Source organism: Chrysochloris asiatica, unplaced genomic scaffold (assembly GCF_000296735.1).
Source record: "Chrysochloris asiatica unplaced genomic scaffold, ChrAsi1.0 scaffold00059, whole genome shotgun sequence".
NCBI lineage: Eukaryota > Metazoa > Chordata > Mammalia > Afrosoricida > Chrysochloridae > Chrysochloris > Chrysochloris asiatica.
Window position 1 is genome coordinate 16,246,055 of NW_006408577.1, and position 23,846 is coordinate 16,269,900.

At 41.6% G+C, this 23,846-nt stretch overlaps 1 protein-coding gene across 1 annotated transcript in view; it reads left to right on the forward strand.

Annotated features, from left to right (window-relative positions):
• Positions 1-23,846, forward strand: part of MYO1B (myosin IB) — a 215,487-nt gene that overhangs the window by 99,018 nt on the left and 92,623 nt on the right. Inside the window, exons 4-5 of the mRNA XM_006864054.1 lie at positions 8,469-8,563; positions 22,433-22,537. Of these exons, the coding sequence (XP_006864116.1) occupies positions 8,469-8,563; positions 22,433-22,537 (200 nt within the window). The remainder of the gene's footprint in view (positions 1-8,468; positions 8,564-22,432; positions 22,538-23,846) is intronic.

Sequence of the window (23,846 nt, forward strand, 5' to 3'; positions counted from 1 at the left end):
TAGCAAAAAGATGGAGCCAGCCAAAGTGCCCATCAACTGAAGAATGCATAAACAAACTGTGGTACATACACACAATGGAATATTATGCTACCTTGAAGAATAACAAGGAAGCTGCAAGCCACTGCATAGCATGGATGAACTTTGAGGACATTATGTTGAGTGAAATTAAGTCAGTCACAAATGGAGAAAAACTGCATAGGTCCGCTACTATAAAAGACTAAGAAAAAGAACCCATACTAAAGGGGTGTAGGTTCTTTGTTGGTTACTGGGATGTGAGGGGTGGGTTGAGGGGAGAGAGGGGAAGGTGGAGCCACAGGGTAGGGAATAGACACAGGATAGTTTGGGTGCTAGGGAGGGGAGCAATACACAAGAAGGGGAGGAGAATGGAAGAACAAAGCAGATGGGAGAACAATTAGGCAGGTTTGCATGGGCTAATTGGGACAGAGGTAAATAATGATGTATGCACAACCTTGGAACAACAGGGCTCTGGTATACAGGGATTGAGACATGGTTGAAATGGGCAAAATGGGGGAAATAATGTTAAGATGCTTGACTGTCTTTTGAATCTTGATTTCCCTGGCATACTATTATAAAATAGACACTTGACGGGGAGAGAAAGGAAGAGCCAGAAATATCAGAATAGAAAGCTGGTAAGTCTGTCTTCTGCCTATAACTGATTGGAATACCTAAAAGGTGGCTAGAAGTTGCCCAGTAAAAGAGCCCCTCTCTGTGGAGCCTTTGCATTGCATAAGACTATAGGTGGAATCCTGAACAGCAACCAGAATCTTCTGAGGTGGGAAATTTCCACTTGAAAGGACAAGCAGACCAGCCTGGAGTGGCTAGAAGAATAGAAGATACTTCTTGAAAGAAAGACCAACTGGAAAAATACAAAACAATAAAGACAGTTTGAGTGATTACTACAAGAACAAGTAAGTTGCTCTCCCAGGAGACATCAAGGCAAGTGGTCGGGTTCCCTCAGTGCAAACCCCTTTCTAAGACTAAGGCTCAATGGGAATATAGGAGCAGACATGCGCTCTGACCACGTTTGTCAGCGATAAGGGGAAAGTGAGGGAAAAACAGCAAATGAAGCTGGGAGCTAAGCCCTACAACATTCAATAGACTCATGAAAACCTTGGTGGAGACCTGGTTGGCCAGCAGTGTGGCAAGACCTGGGGACTCTTAGGCCCAGAGTCTAGAGTGGAGAGAGAAGCATCCAGCTGATAAGAAGAGAGGGCATATACATAAGAACACCCACACTTACAGATAATACCCACTTGACCTGGCTTCAATGACCGGATGATCAGAGCTCAACTAGAAGAAGAAAGAAGAGGAAAAAGAGTAATCTGATACAAGTTGATGAACTTGACCTTCACCTATGGATACAGTAGCTCAAAAGAGGGAACAAATCTTTACAGTGAGGATCATTCCCACCCCTCCATACACAGAGTAGGCAGGGATGGGCAACTTGGACATTGGCTTCCCAAAATGGGCAAGAAGTGACTGACTTACAGCTTTCAAGAGGGAGCCTAAATACAGAGGGCGTAGATGGACGAAGGTAGAATCTCCACTGAGTGGTATCCATTCTGTCTGGGTGGGGCTGATGAAGGGAGATGCCTATGGGTCTCTTGTGATACAATGGTGAATAAATGTTATTAGGAATGACTGTGAAGGTTGGACATGTAAACGTGGATGTTTTGTAGCAAAAGGAGGGGAGTGATTAACTTTGCAGTCTAGGAGCGGAGGTCCCTGGGACCATCAAAGGGGAAGAGCAGAGCGTGAGACCCTACCTAGAGAAACAGTGATGCCAGAGATAGTGGCAGAGATGATGACGTGAAGAGATGGAGCAGCTGGGGACTTTAGACCCAGAGAGGGAGAGGGGCTGTGTGCTGATGACTGAGGGGCAGGCTTACAGGATATACCCTTTGATTGGTTGATGATGCATGGAGGGGATTGTAACCATGGCAATGAAGTGATATATGGTAGGGTGAATGTAAAGCTAATGTTCTTCCATGTAAACCATCACATAATTCACAATAAAATATTATAAAATAAAAAAGAAAGGAAATAAAAAAGTTCTTATCAGTTAACGAATTGTTTGAATGTAGGCCAACCATTTATTTGTTCCTTCTGCTTTTGTTCTTTTTCTGCAATCTTTTGGATTATTTCAGTTTTGTTTTTTTTTTAAACTATGTATTCCATTTTAGTTTTTCAGTTATTTTTCTTGTGTGTTTGTTTTGTTGTTGTTGTTGTTCTTTAGTTCTACATCTTTGTCTTATTGTTTTAGCAGTTGCTCTAGACATTATGTAGACTCTTAACTTTTCATAGTCCAACAATGCATTTTGTACCACTTTGAAATGTACAGTTTTGCAACCTTGCACCCAATTAGGGCCACTCCTGCCATCCATTCTCCCAAAACCTATCCTTAATGTTTGTTTATACATTGTACCCTCTTTCTTCCCAGAGTTCATTTTGGTCATTGTGATTGATTTTGAAGAGTGGCCTGCTTTTTTTCTCGTATCTTCTCTTGCTTTGAGGCTTAGATTGTTAGGAATGTTTGAGGAAGGTTGTGGCTGTGAGGGGATAAACTGTATTGTGTAAATATGTTAATTTATCATGCTTGTGCTATCATAGGTTATAAGGTATGAGGATAACTGCAAAGTTTCATTCTCATGTAAGTTTTTCTTTAAGATGAGATTCTTGCTGTTGTTATGTGCCTTCAAATCGGTTGGTGCCTTCAAATCAGTTCTGAGTCATAGTGACTCTCATAGGGTTTCTGAGGCTTTTAAAATCTTCGTAGGAGCAGAAAGCCTCATCTTTTTCCCACATAGCAGCTGGCAGATAATATTACTTTAGCAAGGTGATATATTTCAAGTGAACAGATCTTTTTTGTATTAAGAACATGAAACAGTTGAAGATGAAAAGATACTGTCTTTTTTACATAGAAGGCCAACACAATGTAGGATATAGAAAGGGAATTTCCCAGTACGATTTGAAAATATCCAGGATTGGATGAAAGAGAATGCCATTTTGAGAGCTTTTGAAGAAGAAGACATGTAACAGGGAGGTAATAACAGCTAGCTGAAGTGCCTGGGTGATGCAAACACACTTCACTGATTAACTGAAAGGAGGTTTGAGCCCACTCCATAGACTCCTGAGGGTCTGTTTCCGAAAATATCCTCTTGTGGAGCTGCTCTGACACACAGTGTGGTCGTTCTGAGTCAGAGTCTACTCAACAGCAACTTGTCTCCTAAGTTATCTAAGTTTGAGGAAGACTCCAGAGGGTGAAGTTTGTTGTGTTCGATGCTTTAGATACTGAAATGGCAAGTTAAAATCCTCAGTGCTTTTAGCAAGTGGTTTCTCAGGTAGTTTATTAGGGAAGAGTCAGGGAGAAAGAAAAGAACAAAGTTTTAGGTGGTGGTGTATTTACTTGGGCGTTACAAGCATCTGTTCTGCTTTGTACTTTAGGTGAAGCAAACTTAGAAAGAAAATGATAGGGTGGAGAGCATAGAGTTTTGGGAAAAGCAGCTCTCTGCCCATGTCCTGGTGATCAGAAAGGCCAACCACTGTGGAGATTAACATTCTGGACAGAAATAAAATGGAAGGAGAACATAAATACCAGCTAGACAATTTTGAACATGCAACCCAGCATTCCACCCTGACGGAAAATAACAGATGAGCCTCCATCCAAACTCCTAAAACCTAAAAGCGATATAGATACAGCTGTTTGGAAACGTTCAGTGAACATACTTGGTAGTAGAGAGAGTTAGGCTGTAAGTGAACAGCCGTGTTTAGCTGATCTAGAAATGGAGGGGACACTACATTTAAATGTCAGTCAGTTCCTATTCTTAGAGCTCAACTACAGGACAGAAGAAGTTGGATGAAAGCATGCTCTTGATGTGGTGAAACAAAACCATGCTTACCCCTTACGTTATTGTCATTATAGTACAATAAACTGTTCATTCTTGCATGTGGCAAATAACAATGCTGACACGCTCACAAAATAATGCAGAGCATATGGCTCACAACTGTTTTTAACTAAAACTTCTCTAAAGATTTATTTAGGTTCTTTAATTATAGGGTGGTTCAGAAGACTGGCATGTGGTTTCAGTTTATAGTTACAAATGTTGGCCTTGGCGATGGGTACATGCTAGTATTGCCAGAGAGAAAGAGGAAGGAGACGAGGAGAGGATGGCTTGTGTTCTTTAGGGTCCTTCCTTATTGTCCCTTTTTTTAACAAGTGGAATCCAGATCTGTGTTTGATATAAGTATGATGAAATTCATACCGTACTTGAGATGAGTTTGCCAGTAGTACCAGGCCAATTTCTCCAGTGCTTAAGTACTCTCCAGAGTCTTGAAAGAATGTTCCTTTAAGTCTCTCTTTTATATTAAGATTATGCCCTCCATTTAATGAATGAAGTCCAGTCACTGGTGACTACAACTACTTCTATTTAGATAGACTAGAAAAAAGAAGTATCAACTTAGATGTTTTGACTTGAATTAAACATCAAGGTCATTTGGTCATCTTCTAAAGTCTTTTGTGTGTGCCAGTGCACACATGTGTATGTAATTGTCATAGATGATTCTGCATGTTAGAAATAATTTCGAATCGTTTTGGGTTGAGTAATAATACCAATATCAAGCTCAGTTGCAGTCCTGGGGGCATGGGAAACAGACTTGTGTTGGACAACCCACAAACAGTTCAGTGTATGTGTATGGTTGGAAAAGTTCATCTGTATTTGGCATATGCACTTCCTGGGTTCCTTGCCAATGATGATAATGGTAGTAGCATCTCTGAACTATTATCTGAAGATGGGAGGAGTAGAAGGGGAGGAAATCTATTAAGAAATCTAAGCAGCAGTACACTCTTTGCTACATGAAGGCTACAGAAGAAAGGAATTTCCTAATGTCTTCCATGTTTCATGGAGCTCACTCATATAATGACTTTGTCAATACTTGCGGGCAAAACACTCGTTCATTCATTTATTCATAATTTGCTACTGATTGCCTCTGTTTAGAGCCCTGTGGATAGCACAAAGATTAATTCCACAGAAAGAGTTTGCTCTGGAGGAGCTTACGTAGAGATTATGAAAATGCGTGCATAACGAATTATAATGAAATAGAAAATATTTCTGATAGTTACATAGGGCTTTTAAATTTTCAAAAAACTTATAAGCTTAAAAATTTAATTCGTCAAGGTAGGCATGTAGCTACAGTCCCCAATTTATAGATGAAGAAACCCAAGTTTAGCCAAAGTAAATGACTTGCTTAAGGCCATATCGTGGTGGGTTGTGTATCTGGGGTACAGGCAGATCTTTCCACTAATCCCTTTATGCAGAGGGGAAGCTTGCCTCCACCTAGGGGATCAGAGAACATGAGACCACTGAGCTGCCTTGGAGGGTAAGCAGGGCTGTGGTGGAGAGAATGAGTGAACAAGAAGACATACCAGACAGAAGGACATCCACACTGTTCATAGCAACACTCCAGAGAGTCAGGAAAGAATACAGTGCTGGATTTTTGTTTCTCTTTTTTCTCTTTCATTGCATTTTATCCATACATTCCTTCAACAAATGCGTTGAGAACTAAGTGTTAAGATCATAGCCATTGAAAACCCTCTAATTCTAATCTGAAACTTTAGAAAGAGTCCCTGGGTGGCACAGACTTTTAAGTGCCGGACTCCTCACTGAAAGGCTGGCAGATTGAATTCACCCAGAGCCACCTCAGAAGAAAGCCCTGGCAGTCTACTTCTGTGAACCCTATGGTGTGCGCTTTTATTCTGAAACACATGGGGTTGCCGTGAGTTGCACTAGTTCTTGTGTTTTGGTGCTACATGTAAGGCATTGGATTCATTGATGTGAGGCTTAAGGCAGTCTACTGTAGGGTGGTCTGGTTGAGGATCTCACAGTTGTCTAAGTAGAATAGAAGATGGGTTCGCAAATAATTGTAAGAGAACGTGATGAGAGGGGGAAGAACACTGTACATATACTACATTTTTGGGATTGTGGGCCGCGCATGCTGCCTCTTCACAAGGAGGCCAACTTTTACTTCGCACAGCTGCTTTGAGGATTAAATGTGATTATAAATTTGAGAACAGATCACTCAGCTTCTGGCACATTGAGGTACTCAGTAAACTGAATGTTTAATGTCTCCACATACCTCTGAAGAAAAGCCAAAGTCTTTGATTCACTGAACAGACTCTCTATGGTCTCTTCAGACAAATCGAAACACTTCCTGTGCCCCAGCCCCTCTCAGTAAGGTAACCCTAACTGTTCTCTCATTATACCCCTGGCTGCCCATGAGCTATATCCAACATACAGAGGTAAGCAAGGGCACTGTCAGTTCTGGCTCCACCGTTTCACATGGCTGTGTGCCCACTTTGTGCCGCAATTTCACATCTCTAAGTGGGGATGGGATCATTGTGGCTCTGTGGGATAAGCACTGGACTGTGAACCACAAGGTCAATGGTTTGAGCACCCTAGCTGAAAGATGATGCTTCTTGCTCCTGCAGAGATTTATAGCTTCAGAAACTCTATGGTTGGCTATGAGTTGGAACCAACTCCACAACACTTAACAAAAAGTGGGATTAACAGCAGTTTCCTCTTTGTAATTTTGCTGTGAGATTTTAATGCTTACGTATAAAGGGCTTGGGGACGTGGTGGTATGTAGTAAATGTTGCTGTGATCAGCTTTGGTTACTATCTGACCCTGCCACTCTCATTACAGACCTTCAGTGTGTAGCCGTTTTCTTCTCCTTGCTCATTCCTCCCTACCTTATGCATTGCCTTCCAGCAGTATGGGACTGTTCTATAGTGTCTGGCCTCTGCCTTAAATGACCTTTGGATTCTCTTTCTAAACTAAGATCCTCTTAGTTACAGTCATTACCACCTTGAGCTCCCTTTCTTGTTCTGCAATGTCTTCCAACTGTTTTTTTGTTTTAAAATCATTTCATTTTGCATGTTAGGTTTCCATTTCTGTTTCGCTCTCCCCTCCTTTTGACTGAGCTCTCGGGCCTAAGTCTTACTCTGCATTCTCAGCACTAACCACAGTTCTTGACCCTGGGTAACCTACTGACATCTTAACAATTCTGACTCACAGGAACTCTACAAGGCAGGATAGAACTGCTCCCTAAGATTTCTGAGGTTATAAAAGAAAGACAGCCTTTCTTCCTTGGATCCGATGGCGAATTTGAATTGCTGACCAATGCACAATCCACTAGACCACTAGTCAACTCTCAATAATAAGTCCTTGATTCTAATGAATTAAAAGAGGAACTCTACCTATTTTAAACACATTATCAAAATTACCTATTTAGTTAGATGATGCTGTTGTTGTTAAGTGTCACTGGGACAGTTCCCACGCATAACGACCCCATATAGGGTTTCCAAGGAGTGGCCGGTGTGTTTGAACTACAAGTCTTGAGGTTAGCAGTCCGTGTTTTATCCTATAGGCCACACCAGGACTCCTTTCATTAGATGTTGATGTTGCGAAGTGCCAGTAAGTCAGTTCTGACTCATTGTGACCCTTTATTGAGCTTCCAAAAAGCTGTTGTGGGTTTTAACCACCAACCTTGTGGTCAGCAGTTCAGTGTTCATCTTATAGCGTCAAACCAGATGGTTGTTGTTGTCAAGTGTCCTCGAGTCAATTCTGACCCATAGCGATCCTGTGTAGGGTTTCCAAGGAGCAGCTGGTGAGCTTGAACCGCTGCCCTTGCAGTTGAAATGGCTTTGCAGTCTGGTGCATTAACCCACAGCGCCACACCAGGACTCCTCCATCAAACCACATAGAGGGGACAGAATTTATTCCTAAGAAATTCTGAGGAGGTAAAGGTCAACATGAAGACTGGCCTATCTTTCCTTTGTCCCTGTAGAGCCCTGTGGGGGAGGGGTGGCGGGAATTTGGCAGCCTGGAGCTGGACTAGAACTATAACCACTGCATTACCATTCTTCTTCTTCTTCTGGGGACCTTGTGGTATCGATCATTGGCTTGTAAAGACAGTTGTTGTATGTTAGCTTTGTTAAAATCATACCAACTGTTTGATATTTCATACTATATTTTCCCCAAAGTTTGAAAAGATTGGTTTCCTCTTTGTTTTGAAATTTTACTTTGGTGTATTGATAGGTACTCTCCTAATAGTCTCAGTATTATCCATATGTTGACTTGTGATGTCATATTTTCTCCTTTGTTCTCTGAATTACCTGGACTTTAATCAAATGAGTCATAAGCATAGCATGTGTATTCAGTAAGATCAACATAAATCATTGTCATTTTGCTTACTAGAGACTGTATGGGGGGAAAGTAGCATAAGGGTGGATTGACTGATTTTTTAAAATTTGAAGAAACTAAACTGTGTTTCTCAGCTTGGTATCTAAAGCATATCAGAGTTGGCCTTTAAAGAACCACAAGGTCTTTACATCTGATAACTATGTAATCATAATCTGAATTCTAAGGACTTTCCCCCTTTATCCCTTGCAGCTTTGCTCTGTCAGATGAAGCATACCGATCCCTAAGAGATCAAGATAAAGACCAGTGTATTCTCATTACTGGGGAAAGTGGAGCAGGAAAAACAGGTAAGGCCACGTTTGGCATCCTTGCTTTCCCCTGTGAAGAATATAATTGATGCACTGGATGACCACAGGAAAGAGGGCAGGGGGCCCTCATTAGCATGGAATGCCTCAGGGCCACAGGGTGGTGCCCCTGGGAGAGCTACTTCTGTGATTTGGAGTGTTGGCTGCCTAGAGAGTGTTCCATCTCTCACATGAAGCATTTAAGATGTCTGTCAAAGGGCTCCAACCTGTATTCCAGGCCTTTCTTGTGCAGTACCTGGGTACTTCCTATTCTTCCATTTCTTCAAGACCCCAAGGCCTTTGTGCACCTACAGAGTTAAGCCACTTCCCTTGTTTCTCTTTCTCTCTTTTTTTTTTTTTTTCGGTTAGAAATGCCAAATCACTCAAGAGTTGTGAGGGCACAACCGTATTTTATTTCTGTTAAAAAGTAGGGAAAGCACCATGAAAATGCTGAACATCATTCTAGAGACACCTTCTGAAGCCTAAAGAGTTGAGATTTTTGTGTATTTTAAACAAGGAGGAGCACTCTTCTCATCAAACCTCAGTTGGTGAGAGGAGAGGCTACACTTTTGACTTGTGTTTTCAATAGCAGTTTGTATGACTGATGGTCCTTAGTGAGAAGGTAGGCACCCAGCTACCTAGAAAAGACTCAAAATAGCTTCCTTCTCCAAGTTCACTTAGAGAGGTGACAGCCACTACTGCCATTGAGTTTTCTTGATGGGGCTTATGCAGAGATGAAAGAGGATGAGAAGGAAGAGATGGTGTTTTTATATGTAAGGTGGTTTTGTTTTACACATCTGCTTTAAAATGGTTTTTCTTTCTGCACTTATTCCTTCTTCCACTTAGTTTTAGGCCGTTTGTCCTCTTGTCTGTCTAATGAAGCTTAAGAAAGAGTGGCTGGACCGCTGTGTTCCACTCCTTGGAAACACAGTGTGCCATTTCTTCACAGAGTTGGGTAGGTAGGTTCTAGTTTCTGGGTGGATGGGAAGGGAAGGAAAAGGACTGGCATGAAGGAATCAGAGGGAACAGATACCATAGACTCGTGTTTTGGAAGGAATTTTAGTTAGAGACAATCTAGAGAATCTCCACAGGACAGCCGGGAGTCCCTGCTTTTCAAACTCTCTCCATTTTTTTGGTAGTAATGGAAGGCTCATCACTCTGAATACTGTCAGCTGAATTATCATACAGATTCAGCTAACAAAAGTTCTGCCTTACCTAGAATTGAGTTCGGCTTTCACCCTGGGGTTCTAACTCTGCCACCTGGAACCCTACCAAGCTGGTCTGCTTTGTCTTCTACAAGACAACAACTCAGTTATTTGAAGATCACCATTACATCTGGTGTGGCTCTGTAGGGTCCACATTGGAATGCTAACTCTAAAGTCAGCAGCTAAAACCCACCAGCCACTCTGAGAAACCCTATACAGGGTCATTACCAGTCAGCACCAACTTAATGGCACATAGCAATTATCCCATCTTCTAAGGGCTAAAATTCCCTTTTCTTCCAACAATTACGTGTGCTGTGTGCTAATGCGCCAGACTGCAAAGCCATTTGAACTGTAAGGTCGGTGGTTCAAGCTCACCAGCTGCTCCTTGGAAACCCTGTACAGGGTCGCCATGGGTCAGAGTCGACTTGACGGCACTTAACAACAACAACAGAGACACCTATTTAGTCATTCTTCAGGAAATAATTCCTGAGTTGCCCAGTAGGTGAAAAGTACTGTATTAGGTACTAGTGATACAATGGTGAGCCCGATGCCACCTCTGCCCTTATAGTGTAGTAGAGGAGATAACAGGGGCTCTTAAGGATATGTGTAAATATACATACATACGTATGCATATATACATACAAGTTATATGCAAAATATGAAATGTAGTACAGGGTGCTTGCTTTACAAGAGCATATATGAGGAGCGTGGAGGCTCGGATCTCGTTCCAAAATCTTTCACTATCGTGGTCGTATGATATGATCCAATGCTAGTGAAATGCTAATTTGTCAATATACTTTATAAACCCACATGCCAAAAACTAAACAGGTATGTGGTTCTTTTCTTGTTGCATAGTGGTTATGGATTGGGCTGCGAACCGCAAAGTCAGCAGTTGGAAACTACCAGCTGTTCCGTGGGAGAAAGATGAGGCTTTCTGCTCCCTTAAAGATTTACAGCCTCAGAAACCCTGTTCAGGGTTTCTGTGAGTTGGAACCGACTCCAAGGCACATCACCACCACCACCACCGTACACCTTTTAATGTACGTGTAGTAACTAGTGTTTTTCTCATCATCAAGCAAGATATTGTCAGTGTTTTGCACATGAACTTCTATGTGTGATCTCCTCAATCTAGTATAGTTTTAAAACTACTTGTTGAATCTTTCAGTCTTCTTTAGTGTTTTACTCCCCTTCATCATGACTAAAGGTGCGTTTTTTAAGGCATTTCGATTGTATCACTTTGTTCCAAAGTGAGTCAGCAGATGGGGGTTGTGGTCACTGATTTGATTGGTTGGGGCCAATTCTTCATCTCGTTTGGAACATAGTAAGAAACAGCACAGCTACTAACTTCTTGTTGCTTAGTGCCGTCAAGTCGGTTCCAACCCATAGCAACCCTGCGTAGGGTTTCTGAAGGAGCAGCTGGTGAGCTTGAATCACCAACACTGTGGGTCAAACCGACCTTGTAATCCAATGCACTGGCCCATAGTACCACACCAGGAGGGTGGGGATTTACTCTTTTCTGGGAACAACAACAACAAAAACACAGCGTTCCTTTGGTAGAAAGTTAGTAGCACAAAGATCATTCTTCTTTGCTTTAGTTTCCTCTTCTTCTCAATAACTGGTCCTATTGGTTTGAATGCCCCATTCACTATATAAAACCTCTTCTTCCTGTCATCTTTCCTGAAGTTATTTGCCTTTGTCATAAGCTGGAGAATGGAGAGCTGATTCTTGGCCTTTTTGCCTTTCCTCTAGCAGGATGACTCAAGGTACAGCACATTCATGAGTTGCTGTTTCAGACAGAAGCTGAAACTGGGGGAAGTTACTATAGACTTCCTATAGTGAGGCATCTTAATCCTTCCTTGGTAAGCACTGGCCTTCCTCCTCCTCCACTCTGTTGCTGACTGATATAATAAAAGATGAATTACCACAAAAACAAAATAAAAGAAGTCAGACAATTCAGACCCTGGTTTTTAAATGTTAGTTTCAGCATACAAAATAGTCTATCAGACTGCTATGAAAATGTCTAAAAGCTTACATGCAAGAGTCCATGGTCTGGTACTGCGTCTCAGACTTCACTGGAGCAGTACTGCCTTACTTTGGCTACTGGACTTCCTAAGTCGTAGACTATGGCTATCAGTCCCCCTCTCTCACCATTCCTGCTCGGCCTCTCATCTCAACAAGAACTTCATCCACCTCTCTAACCTTTCTTCTGAAGTTCATGGTGCCTACTTTATTTTGGTTCTCATATCTTTGTTTTATAGGATTGGTGTAGTGCATCTTCCTAGTCTGCCATCTTCCCAGAAGCTCCTGATATTTCTTTTCAGAAATTTTACTTAGTAGCATATATAAAAGAAACACCCCCCCTGCCCCCGTGTTGTATCAGAAAGCTTATTTTATAAGGAATAACTAATGTAACTTGAGTCTTGGTGTGGCATTGTAGAATAAGTACTTGACTGCTAACTACAAGGTTAGCAGTTAAACCCACCAACTGCTCCTTGGAAACCCTATGCAGTGTTGCTATGAGTCAGAACCAGCTGGATGGCACCTAACAACAACAACAACAACAACATCTAATTTAACTAGGTCATAAACTCCTGTTGGCAGAAGATGAGGCTCTTACGCATATTATAGATCACTTAGGGAGAGGCGTGAACTCTCTGAGTCCACTGGGGTCCTATTTAATTCATTACTGCTATGCTAAGTGAAACATTCATCATACCTCATAAAAGTGTCTTCGTGTTTCTAAGCAGTGAAGCATTTACTACCGTGAGCGAACACAGATAGTTTATGGAGAAACGTTCAAGCAGTGATAGGGGGCAGGGAGGCAGAACATGAGGGACCCATCATAACTACATTTTTCCAAGGACCTCAGAATAAATCTATGAACCTGAGAAGATGGTCTTGACATAAGAAAACATTATAAATTATTTGGTTTCTAATTGTGCAGTTACATCAGTTTCTAGGACCTCTTTAGCTGTCTGCTAGAGTCATGAAGCCTGCCTTGCTCAGTAAGACCTTGGGTTCTGAACCTCAAATGACCTTGTACTACTTTGCATCTGCGATAGTTCTCCGAGGACTCCATCAGTGACAGAGATGCCACTCACTTACTGTAGCCTAAACATTGATGAGTGTTTCACAACACTGAAAATACTCACATTGAAGCAGCAGAGCAAAGCAAAGTCCAAGCCAGAATGTAGTGAGCTTTTGTTTTATTTCTGCCCCCGTTGTGAGGAAGGGCCCTCTGGATCCTCTTGTTCCCAGATGAATTATTAGAGATTGTGTAGCTGATTTCAGAAGCAGGTTATGCACAGTTTTGTTTCACTAAAAATGTTGCCAGCTGAAAGCTGTGCCTCCCCTTAAACGGCCCCTGCTGCTTTTTGGTTTCGTCAGGTTTGTGTGTGTGGACTACAGCTGGATTAGTTTGCAGCATTGCAGGTCAGGTCTGCTGAAAGGACTGCTCCTCCAAGTTCCAGCATGCTTGTTTCCTTGCTTGCAAACAGACTCGTGCCTCCAGGCTTTTTAACTCTTTCAGACTGCTGAGCCACAGATCTGTCTAAGCTCAGCTCCTAGAAATACATGAGTATCTGAACCTAGGAGACAGAGAGAAATAGAGGAAAACAGTATATGTACACTACATCAGTATGTGAGTATAAATGTGTGGTTCTATATATGACATGTAACATGTTATATGGTATGTAACTATGGTATGTGAGTATGCATAGACACCTCTTAACTCTTGGATACATGTATTAGAACCTCTGTGAGGAAGACTCAGAATAAGCGTTGTTTATGTTCACACCAAGGGCAGTGGTGGTTTAGTGGTAGAATTCTCACCTTCCATGTGGGAGACCCAGGTTCGATTCCCAGCCAGGGCACTTCATGAACAGCCACCGTCCTTTTGTTAGTGGAGGTTTGTGTTTTGCTGAATAGGTTCCAGTGGAGCCTCCAGACTAAGGTGATCTATCTGAAAATTACTAAAGAAAACAAACCCTATAGATTACAACAAAGTGACTGGTAACTGGTCATGGGAGGGTACAGGGCTGAACAGCAGTTTGCTCCATTGTGTCTGTTGTTAAGTGCCACTGAGTCGGATCCGATCCATAGAGACCCTATACAGGGTTTCCGAGGAGCGACTGGTGAGCTTGAACCGCCGACCTTGCAGTTCAAACGGCTTTGCAGTCTGGCGCATTAACCCACAGCGCCACACCAGGACTCTCCTGCATTGTGTATAGGGTCGCTATAAGTTGGGGACCAGTGCAGTGGCAGCTTACAATAACATTTTCTCCCTTTTTTCCCCCTGGATACACAAAGGTTTTAAAATCTTAGCAGGAGGTTTTCCATCCTCTTATTTCTATAGTGTGGCAGTTCAAGCTCACTAGCTGCTCCTCAGAAACCCTATACAGGGTCACTGTGGGTTGGAACTAACTTGATGGCACTTAACAACATCAACAGCATTTCTGTAGTGTCTTAGTTATCTAGTGCTGCTGTAACAGAAATACTATAATTGGATGGCTTTAACAAATAGGAATTTATTCTCTCCCAGTTTCCTCTGGGTGTTTTAACTCTGTCAGACTGCTGAGCCAGTGTGGACTTTTAAGGCTTCTTAGAAGTCCGAATCAGGGTACCAGCTGTGGGATGGCTATATTGGTTGGCTCTAGGAGAAAGTCCTTGTCTCCTTCTACATCAGGATTCAAGTTACATTCAGACACATATATGTGCATAAATTTATATATGTAAAGTTAGAAGAAATGAAACTGAGAACTAATTCTATACAACATTGTTATGGTTTCCATATTTTAAATGCCACTATCTTTATGTCTAAAAATGGCAATTTCCCCCCCAGAATTTTTAGTACATTTTCTCCGGCATACACGAAAGAACATGATTATTGGATTGATGTATTCATGTTGTTGTTAGGTATTGTCGTGTCAGTTCTGATCCATAGAGACCCTATATAGGGGTTTCAAGGAGCTGCTTGTGGGTTTGAATTGCCAACCTTGTGTATCTTATAGCGTCACACTAGGACACTGATGTATTTATTCATAGTCTTACTCAAAAGAATTGCTTTGGAAGATGATTGCACTTTTATTTTGATTGCCAGGTCACATTTACTAGATCCATATAACAGAGTTGTTGTTAAGTGCCATTGAGTCAGTTTCCAACTCATGGCAATCCTGTGTAGGGTTTCTGAGGAACTGCTGGTGGGTTTGCACTGCCAATTTACTATTCAGTCAACCTTGCAGTCCCATGCTTATCATACAGTACCACACCAGGACTCCAAAACATAGAGTAAACATAATTTAAAACTAGACTTTGCAATGTGTGGTGGATGATATTAGATTCTTGTTTGTTTTAAAATATATCCATTTTTTTATTCATAGAGGTTGTTAATAGTGATTTGATTTGAATAGATATCTAAATATTTGAATACAGATCCAAATTTATCTGAACTTTGGCACAGATAAAGCCAAAAGGAAGTGAAGTAGAAGGTCTCATGAGATTACTACTACTTCCTGTTTCTGGGAGGATCAAATATTATGGAAACATAAACTCCATAAACTATGTTGGACCTTAAATACACATCCTTACTGGTCCACTCATTCCTCTCCAGTCGTGACTACTTATGAACTACTTGAGTCAAAATATCAGGCATTACATTATGTCAGGAAAGAAGTTGTCTCCTTTAGACAGTGACACTTTGTAGGAAGAAAATCACCCTTAATCTCAGCTTCCAAAAATGAATTACTAAAATGAGCCCAGGAACAGACTTCCCAAAGATCCTTTTGAATCTGAACATAGAAGTATTTTTTGTTTTGGTTGTTGTTTTTAAACCACCTTAAAATAAATATCTTTGAAGTATATTTTTCAAGTGTATTTGAATATTTAAATAGGTTTTAAAGTTAAACAGAAAATGATCCTGATTTTAATTTCAACTGAATCATCTTTATATTCCAGTAGGTATTGTGGACTTACATAGTTTAATAGCCCAGTCGTGTTAAGCCTAACTGAATCCCATGACATCTTCACTTGGAGTCTTCTTTAAAAAAGTTTTTATTGTGAACTGAACAATAGCTTACATGGGAGAACATCAGTTTTACACTCATCGCTTGCAATGATTACAATCTGTTCCAAGCATCATCATTCAACGATATTTGCTTCTATTTCTTGTTTTGTTTTGTTTGAGGGGGGTGTACACAAAAACACTGAGGCGTATATAATCATTTAAACAACCAAAGGGCACATTCTGCAAGCCTGCCTCTTTGCCGCCAGCACACAGCCTTTCTCTTTGGAGTCATTTTTGAAGAACAGATCTGACTTGGGGAGGATCCGATCGCATTTTGTCATAAAAGGTCTCTGAAGAGGCCAAGCTAAGCCCAGAGGCAATCATAGGATTTATTATAAAGTGAATTTTACCTCCAGTAATGCGTGTTGTAAATCCTAGCCTCAATGCCTGTGGTTATAATCCTTTTTGGGGATAGGTTACCTGTTATGTTAATGTGGCAGGATAGTGTAGATTCTATTGTGTCTATCTTCTTTGAGATATAAAAGACATTAAGCAAGTGAATAGAGAGGAGATGAAGTAAGATAGATGCCTTAAAACATGAGATTTCCAAGGAACCAGCAGAAGCTGAAGAGACAAGGACCTTCCCCTAGAGTCGCACACACTTGGCTGCTGACAAAAGGTCAGTAGTTCAAACCCACCAGCTGCTCCATGGGAGAAAGATGTGTCAGTCTGCTTCTGTAAAGATTGTTGTTGTTAAGTGCCATTGAGTCTGTTCCAACTCAATGACCCTTGTATAGAGTTTTCAAGGAGCAGTTAGTGAGTTTGAACCACCAACTGTGTGGTTCAAACCAGCCTTGCCGTCCAGCGCTTTATCCCACAGCGCCACACTAGGACGCCTCTGTAAAGATTAAAGCCTTGAAAATCCTGAGGAACAATTCTACTCTGTTCTATAAGGTTGCTAGAGTTGGAACCTGCTCAATGGGAGTAGTGGGTGGGGTAGGTGGGGATGCAGGCAAAGAATGCTGCTGAGCAAGGAATGTTTCTAGAAGGATGAGAAAGCAAGCCTGTAGGTGAATTGTGTCAGCAGCCAGACTGCAGAGTTGGAATGCATGGGTGATTCAGGAGAGCGGACCCAGAATGGTTGACCAGAATAGCACCGGAATCAGGAAACTGCTGGAGTGCAGCCTCATCTGAACTTCAAAGCCCAGAGAACCCAGAAAGAAAGTATCCTGAAATAACCAGAGGAGTTCCAGTGTTGACTAGCAGGTAGAAGGAAATGTGACACCAAGGAGTCAAAGGAAGTGTTAGTTAGGTGTTGTCAGTTGGTTCCGACATACAGCGACCCTGTGCACACTGCGCGGTTCTTCACCGTCCTCACAGTTGCTGCTGTGTTTGAACGTGTTGTTGCCGCCATCACTTTTCTAAGCATGATGGAATGAATAAAATGAACGGTGTTGTTATTAAGTGCCTTCGAGTCAGTTCTGACTCACAGCGACTGTTTAGGGTTTACGGGGAGCAGCTAATGCATTTGAACTGCTGACCTTACAGTCCAAACCGACCCTGCGGTCCAGTGCATTATCCCACAGTGCCACCCAGGACTCCCCAAATGCAAAGTGGTATCCTGTAAATTCCTTCTCTGTAAGCGAGGCTCCATCAGGCCAAACTGAGAAACTAAGACTATGTTTATATAATTTACCAGCTTTCATATAGTTTATCTCTGAGAAAAATGGAAAATATGCTCCCAGAATTTTAAGCAGTAAAGAATGTGTTTCATGGACAGCCCTCTGTGAGGGAAGGGTTTTGCAAACATGAAAAGACTGTTTTTCAGTTACTGCCGTTAAGAAAGACAGCAGAAACAACTGCAGCAGGACATGAGAGAACCTCTTGTCCCCATTTTCATCATATAGGAAGCAAATTGGAGGGTAACGTAGCAGTCAAGTATTAAAAGAAGTACCCAACCTCTACCTACAGTTCTTCGGGCTCCATGAAACCATTTACTTCCCCAGTGCAACATTGCTTAAGGAACCGGCTGTGGTGGCACGTTGGTTAAGTGCTTTGTTGCTAACCAAAAATTGATGGTTTGAACCTATCCAGCGGCACTGTGTAAGAAAAGATGTGGTGATATGCTCCCATAAAGGTTTCAGCCAAGGAAACCCTATAGGGCAGCTACTCTGTCATATACAGTTTCTATGAATCTGAATCCACTCGACTCAATGACAAAACAGCAACATGCCACATTTGTTAGAATTCTTAAATCAGTCACTTAGGAACTTTAGGTGACCATAGTGGCTTCTGTTAGTCAATGCTTTTGTATTGTCTAGAAGGTGCCTAGCTACTACAACCAACTGCTCTGAAGGGGATCATATTAGAACGTCTCAGAGTTGGACAAAATGTGGAAGAAAAGTTAAAATTACAAAAACAAAACCAAAAAACTGGGCTTACTGCTCAGAAAAAGACTGGAGGAGCCAGAGACTATGGTCCTTGACCACCCTTCAGGTCTGGAATGGAGCTCACCCTCATAGTCCAATTTTTAGCCAAGCAGTAGATTAGGAGGAACAACAACATTAGTAATGCATGCTCACCATGGAATGGGCAGTCATTTAGATCAAAAGAGCAGCATTTACCTAAATATAAAGTTAAGAAGGGATGGGAAGGAGGATGGAATGGAACTAGGAACCACAGGGAGGAAGTGGGCTAACTTGTTGCACGGAGTGGATTGAGGTCATTGAAATGAAACAAAGTGTATGATTTGTTTAATGTAAAAGTGATGATCTTGTCTGTAGACCTTCACTGAATTCACAATGAAAAGTTACAAAATAAAGGTGTTTTTATCATCAAGACCATATTGCCTAATGCAACCTTTCTAACTTTCACATTCCAGTCACCTCTAATTATCAATGCATCTCGATTGCATGTGTGATCAATTTCAGACTGAAAAAGTTGTTGGTAGTGGTGATTGTTCAATGCCATTGAGTTGGGTCCAACTCATAGCAGCCTTATTGTTTACAGTGAGCGGTGGTGAGTTTAAACCGCTGACCTTAGCAGTCTAGTGTTCATCCTACAGTGACACACCAGGCTTTCAAGGCCCTTTAACAATCATAATTGGATAACAGGACCAAAATAGCTGTCCAATTCACTTATTATTTTCTCCACTGTGGAAGGCGGAGCTGGAAGATCATCCATGAGAAACAGCAATGTTTACATTGCCTGTTGGACCCATTCACAGAGTTGTCAACACTCACACCTAGGGACGGCTACCATGCCCTGGGACAATAAGTAGCAGACTTGAGATTTGAGACAGGAAATTGCTTTCTTCATCTTGACTGACTAGGCAAGTCAGTATGTTTTCCTCTTCATACATTTAATAATTGAGCTTTACCCAGGCCCTTGATCAACTAGCAACACTCATGGAAGCAGCAGTGAAGAAATCAAACAACTTATTGCATTAGGCAGATCTGTGGCACAAGACCTTTTTAAAGTGTTGAAGAGCAAAGATGTCATCTTGAGGACTAAAGTGCACCTGACCCAAGCCATGGTATTTTCAATAACCTCATATGCGTGCAACAGCATATGCTGTCAGAGTTCACAATGAATGCTCTTCAATACTTTAAACAGGTCTTGTGCAAAACTCTCATACTTCGGACATATTGTCAGGAGGGACCAGCTGCTGGAGAATGATATGTTTGGCAAGGAGCTCTGGTAGCATAGTGGTTACAAATCAGGCTGTGAACCGCAAGATCAGCAGTTCAAAACTACCAGCTGCTCCGTGGGAGAAAGATGAGGCTTTCTGCTCCCGTAAAGATTTAGAGCCTTGGAAACCCTGTTCAGGGTCGCTATGGGTAGGAACTGACTCGACGGCACTAACAACAAGGTGGAGGGTTAGAGAAAAAGAGGAAGATCCCAAGCAAGTGGATTGGCTAAGTGGCAGCATCAGTGGACTCAAATGTGGCAATGATTGTGAGGTTGTCCCAGGACCGGACAGTGTTTCGTTCTGTTGTGCATAGGGTTGGTATGAGTTGGTACCTACTCAATGGCAACTAACAACAACAACAATCATAGAGCATTAGAGCTGGAATCGCTCTATGAAAACCAGATCCCATGACCAAATAAACGCAGCGTTTTAGACCCTTTCCATCATGCGCTCACTCAATGAAAGACTCTGAAAAGTCCTGGGATAAGTCTTCTTTCACTCCTGTTAACTCATTGTGACCTTTAATTCCTTTGACCCGGACCCCATTTTTTCTGTTTGCCTTGAAACTCGGTATTAAAGGGTGAGGTTCTAGGAGATTGAAGATGAGGGGATGGGACCCTGGAACAGACAGGGGCAGGGTAAATTTTGTCGACAATGTCAGTTTGTGTTAAGAATTATTTGTTTATCTGTGACATCTGCTTTCAGTAATTTACCTTGTACAGTGTTGTTAGCATGAAGCCTGTAAAAATCACTCTGCCTCAAGTTTGGTAGTTTTGGTACTGAGTCCTTATTTAGTTTAGTTTTTTAATTGAATTGAAGAGTCTGGTCTACATGTAGAAAATGTTGTTGTTAAGAGCCATTGAGTTAGTTCTGACCTATTGTTCTTAAGTGCTGTCGAGTCGATTCAGACCCATAGGGACCCTGTATAGGGTTTCCAGAGAGCAGCTGATGAGCTTGAACCACCAACCTTGCAGTTCAAATGGCTTGCAGTCTGGTGCATTAAATAACCCACATTGCCACACCAGGACTCCAGTTCTGACCCATAGCGACACTGTGTAGTGTTTCCGAGGAGCAGCTTGTGATCTTGATCTGCTTATCTTGCAGTTCAAACCAACTTTACAGTCCAGCACATTAACCCACAGCACCATACCAGTACTCACCTTGTAAAAAATAATTTTGAGGAAAAATGGTTCTTTTTTAAAAAACTTTAAATTCTTTTGATTAGAGATAACCAGGTTACATAGTTGCTTTGGACTTGAATCATCTATTAGGAGTCCTGGTGTGGGACTGTGGGTTAATGTGCTGGACTGCAAAGTTGGTTTGAACCGCAAGGTCAGCAGTTTCAAACTCACCAGCTGCTCTTCAGAAACCCTATACAGAGTCACTATGTGACTCTAAGACACTAAGACAACAGTTGTATCTGAGTGTAAGTCATAAAGTATTGTTATTACAGTTTCAGCTCATACATGCACAGGTTTATTCCAAATAAAATATATTTAAGCATGACTCTGCAATCAGTGGATGGCTGTAGATAGGTTTTCTTACTAGTACCCTTGTCTTAGTCTTGTTACGGTGGGTTTTAAAAAAAAGATACTAAAAAGAAGCGTTGTGTGAAGACCAGCTAGCTCAAAGAGCTGATCTTAAAATTAGTCTTTTAATCAAGAGCAGAGCTAATGAAGATAATATTATGGAATGAATTATAAACGTCTTGGATCTGCCAGTAAAATACAGAGACCAAGTTCTAGTCAAAACAGTGGCTCCAGAGGGAATCTGTTGGGCCAGTTGAATTCAAGGCAGAGAGGTCAGCCCAGAAGTTTATGGTAACTGTGCTTTTTGGATTCCCAAAATCTTGATGGATTTTCTCAAAGAACACAGGATGATCTTTGGAACTTTTTATGAAGAAGTTTTTAAGAAATTGAAAACTGCATTATTGAGAAAAAAGCCAAGAAAGTTGAGCTGAAAATTTTTTCCATCATGACAAATGCACTTGCTCATTCACAGTAGCAAGGGCTGTCTTACGAGAATTTCATTGAGAGACCTTACTCTACCTACAGCCTTGATCTTGCCCCTTAAGACTTGCTTTTGTTCCTAAAACTTGAACATTTAGAAGTCCTCAATCCCTGTTTTGACAAGTGTGGAATTCTTTGAGGGATGTTGTTGTTAAGTGCCGTCGAGTCGGTTCCGACCCATAGCGACCCTATACAGGGTTTCTGAGGGTGTAAATCCTTACGGGAGTAGAAAGCCTTATCTTTCTCCCACGGAGCGGCTGGTAGTTTCGAACCGCTGACCTTAAGGTTCACAGCCCGATTCGTAACCACTACGCTACCAGAGCTCCTTTCTTTGAGGGATAGGTAGGAGAAATGGAAAGATGGTTTTGGAAGTGTATAGACCTAGATGTAGGATATTTTGAGAAACAGTATCTTTACCTTTTGATATTTCATTTTAATAAGGGTTTCTATGATTTTTGTGGAGTCCTGGTGTGGTGCCGTAGACTAAACACTGGGCTGCAAGGTCAGTTTGCACCACAAGGTCAGTAGTTTAAATTCACCAGCTGCTCCTTGGAAACCTATACAGGGTCACTATGAGTTGGAACCGACTCATCGGCACTTAACAACAACAGTGATTTTCGTAGCAATACTTTTTAACCTAATCAGTAATTGCTTTATGAAGATATTCCTCCGGAGATTTTGTTGGGTATGTTGCCCAGCATTTTTTTTTTTTAACAGCCCAGTGATCACTTTTAAGCATAGTTGTTATTATGATCAGAAGAATGAGGTTTTATTGAAAGGAGACATCATTGTTGAAAAGATTTCTGAAACATTATTGACTTACAGGAATAAAAATATTTGAAAGGTTTCTGAAACATTATTTACTTCAGAAAGCAATATTAGTGGGTCTGCTTCTCCTCCCCTTCATAACTCCTTCAACATTTGTAAGTGTCTGATTTTTATTAATGCAGCTTACTTTGTCCACAGAGGCCAGCAAGCTTGTCATGTCCTATGTAGCAGCTGTTTGTGGAAAAGGAGCAGAAGTTAATCAAGTCAAAGAGCAGCTTCTACAATCCAACCCAGTCCTGGAAGGTAGGATTCTCTGTGTGCTTCAGATTCCTGTGTTCAGGGGGATGCTGGGAGGAAAGAGGAAGGAAGAGAGTTGGGGCCAAGTTCTGCAGAGCAAATGAGCTGCATCCTAAGGAGGGAACAGTTAGCTCACATGAAAGGAGCTTTCCCACTTACTATAAATTTTCCCTTTGAATTTGTATTTAATTATTTATTTAGAAAGCTGATATTTGTGTTTGATTTGATGACTGGGAAGAACTTGGTGAAAGAAAGCAATGGGAGTGGAGTACTGTGTTATCACTGAGATGAAACCTGCCGCTGTTTGTCTCTGTTGTCAGGGAAACCTAGATTCGTTTTTTCGCAGGGCCACAGACAAACAGCTTTTACTTGACTACTTGTTGTTGTTAAGTACCATTGAGTCAGTTCCGACTCCTGGCAACCTTCTGTAGAGTTTCTGAGGAGTGGCTGGTGGGTTTGAAGTTAGCAGTCTAGTGCTTATCCTACAGTGCCACACCAAGACTCCATACTTGACTATAGAGCTCACAGATTCTGTGGTTGGTCATCCCAAAACACAACTAGAGATAGCTCCCTTAATGCATGGAGAATGGCAGAAACCATCAGTATAACCCATCTTTCCACTGCAAACAGTAAATCAAGTTCATTCCTACTGATAGTGAGCCAAACCTATCTATATTGTCCATTAGCACAGTTGCTGGGGTAGAGGAGGGGCTTTCAACCTCAGCACTATTGACATTTGGACTAGATAATTACTTGTTGTGGGTTTTGAAGGAAGTTTAGCAACATTCTAACTCTATCCTTTAGGTGCCATTAGAATTTTTCCTCCTCAGTTGTGACAAAAATTTCTTTAAGCATTGTCAAATGCCCTCTGGCAAGGTAAAATCACCCCTGGTTGAGAATTATTGGGCTAGAAGAGTACTTTAGAACAACCCTGGGCATTGTTCAAAATCATGGAAGGTTAATATTTAACACAGATTCTAGCATATCTCAACTATCGCACACTCCACCATGGCCAGATGGAATTCTGTCCCATTGTTCTTGGATTAATCAGGTACCTCTGAGTCAGTTCTGACTCATGGTGACCCCTGTGTGTCAGAATAGAACTGTGCTCCATAGATGCTTTCAATGGCTGCTGTTTCAGAGTAGATTTGCAAGTTTTTCTTCTAAAGTTCCTCTGTGTGGGCTCATCTGCCCTTTAGTAGCAGAAGGTTGTAACTGTCTGTACCACCAGGGACTCTCCATTGTCTTTGATCCTTGTTGTACTTGTTAGGTGTCATCCAGTCAGTACCAACTCATAGCAACCTTATGCACAACA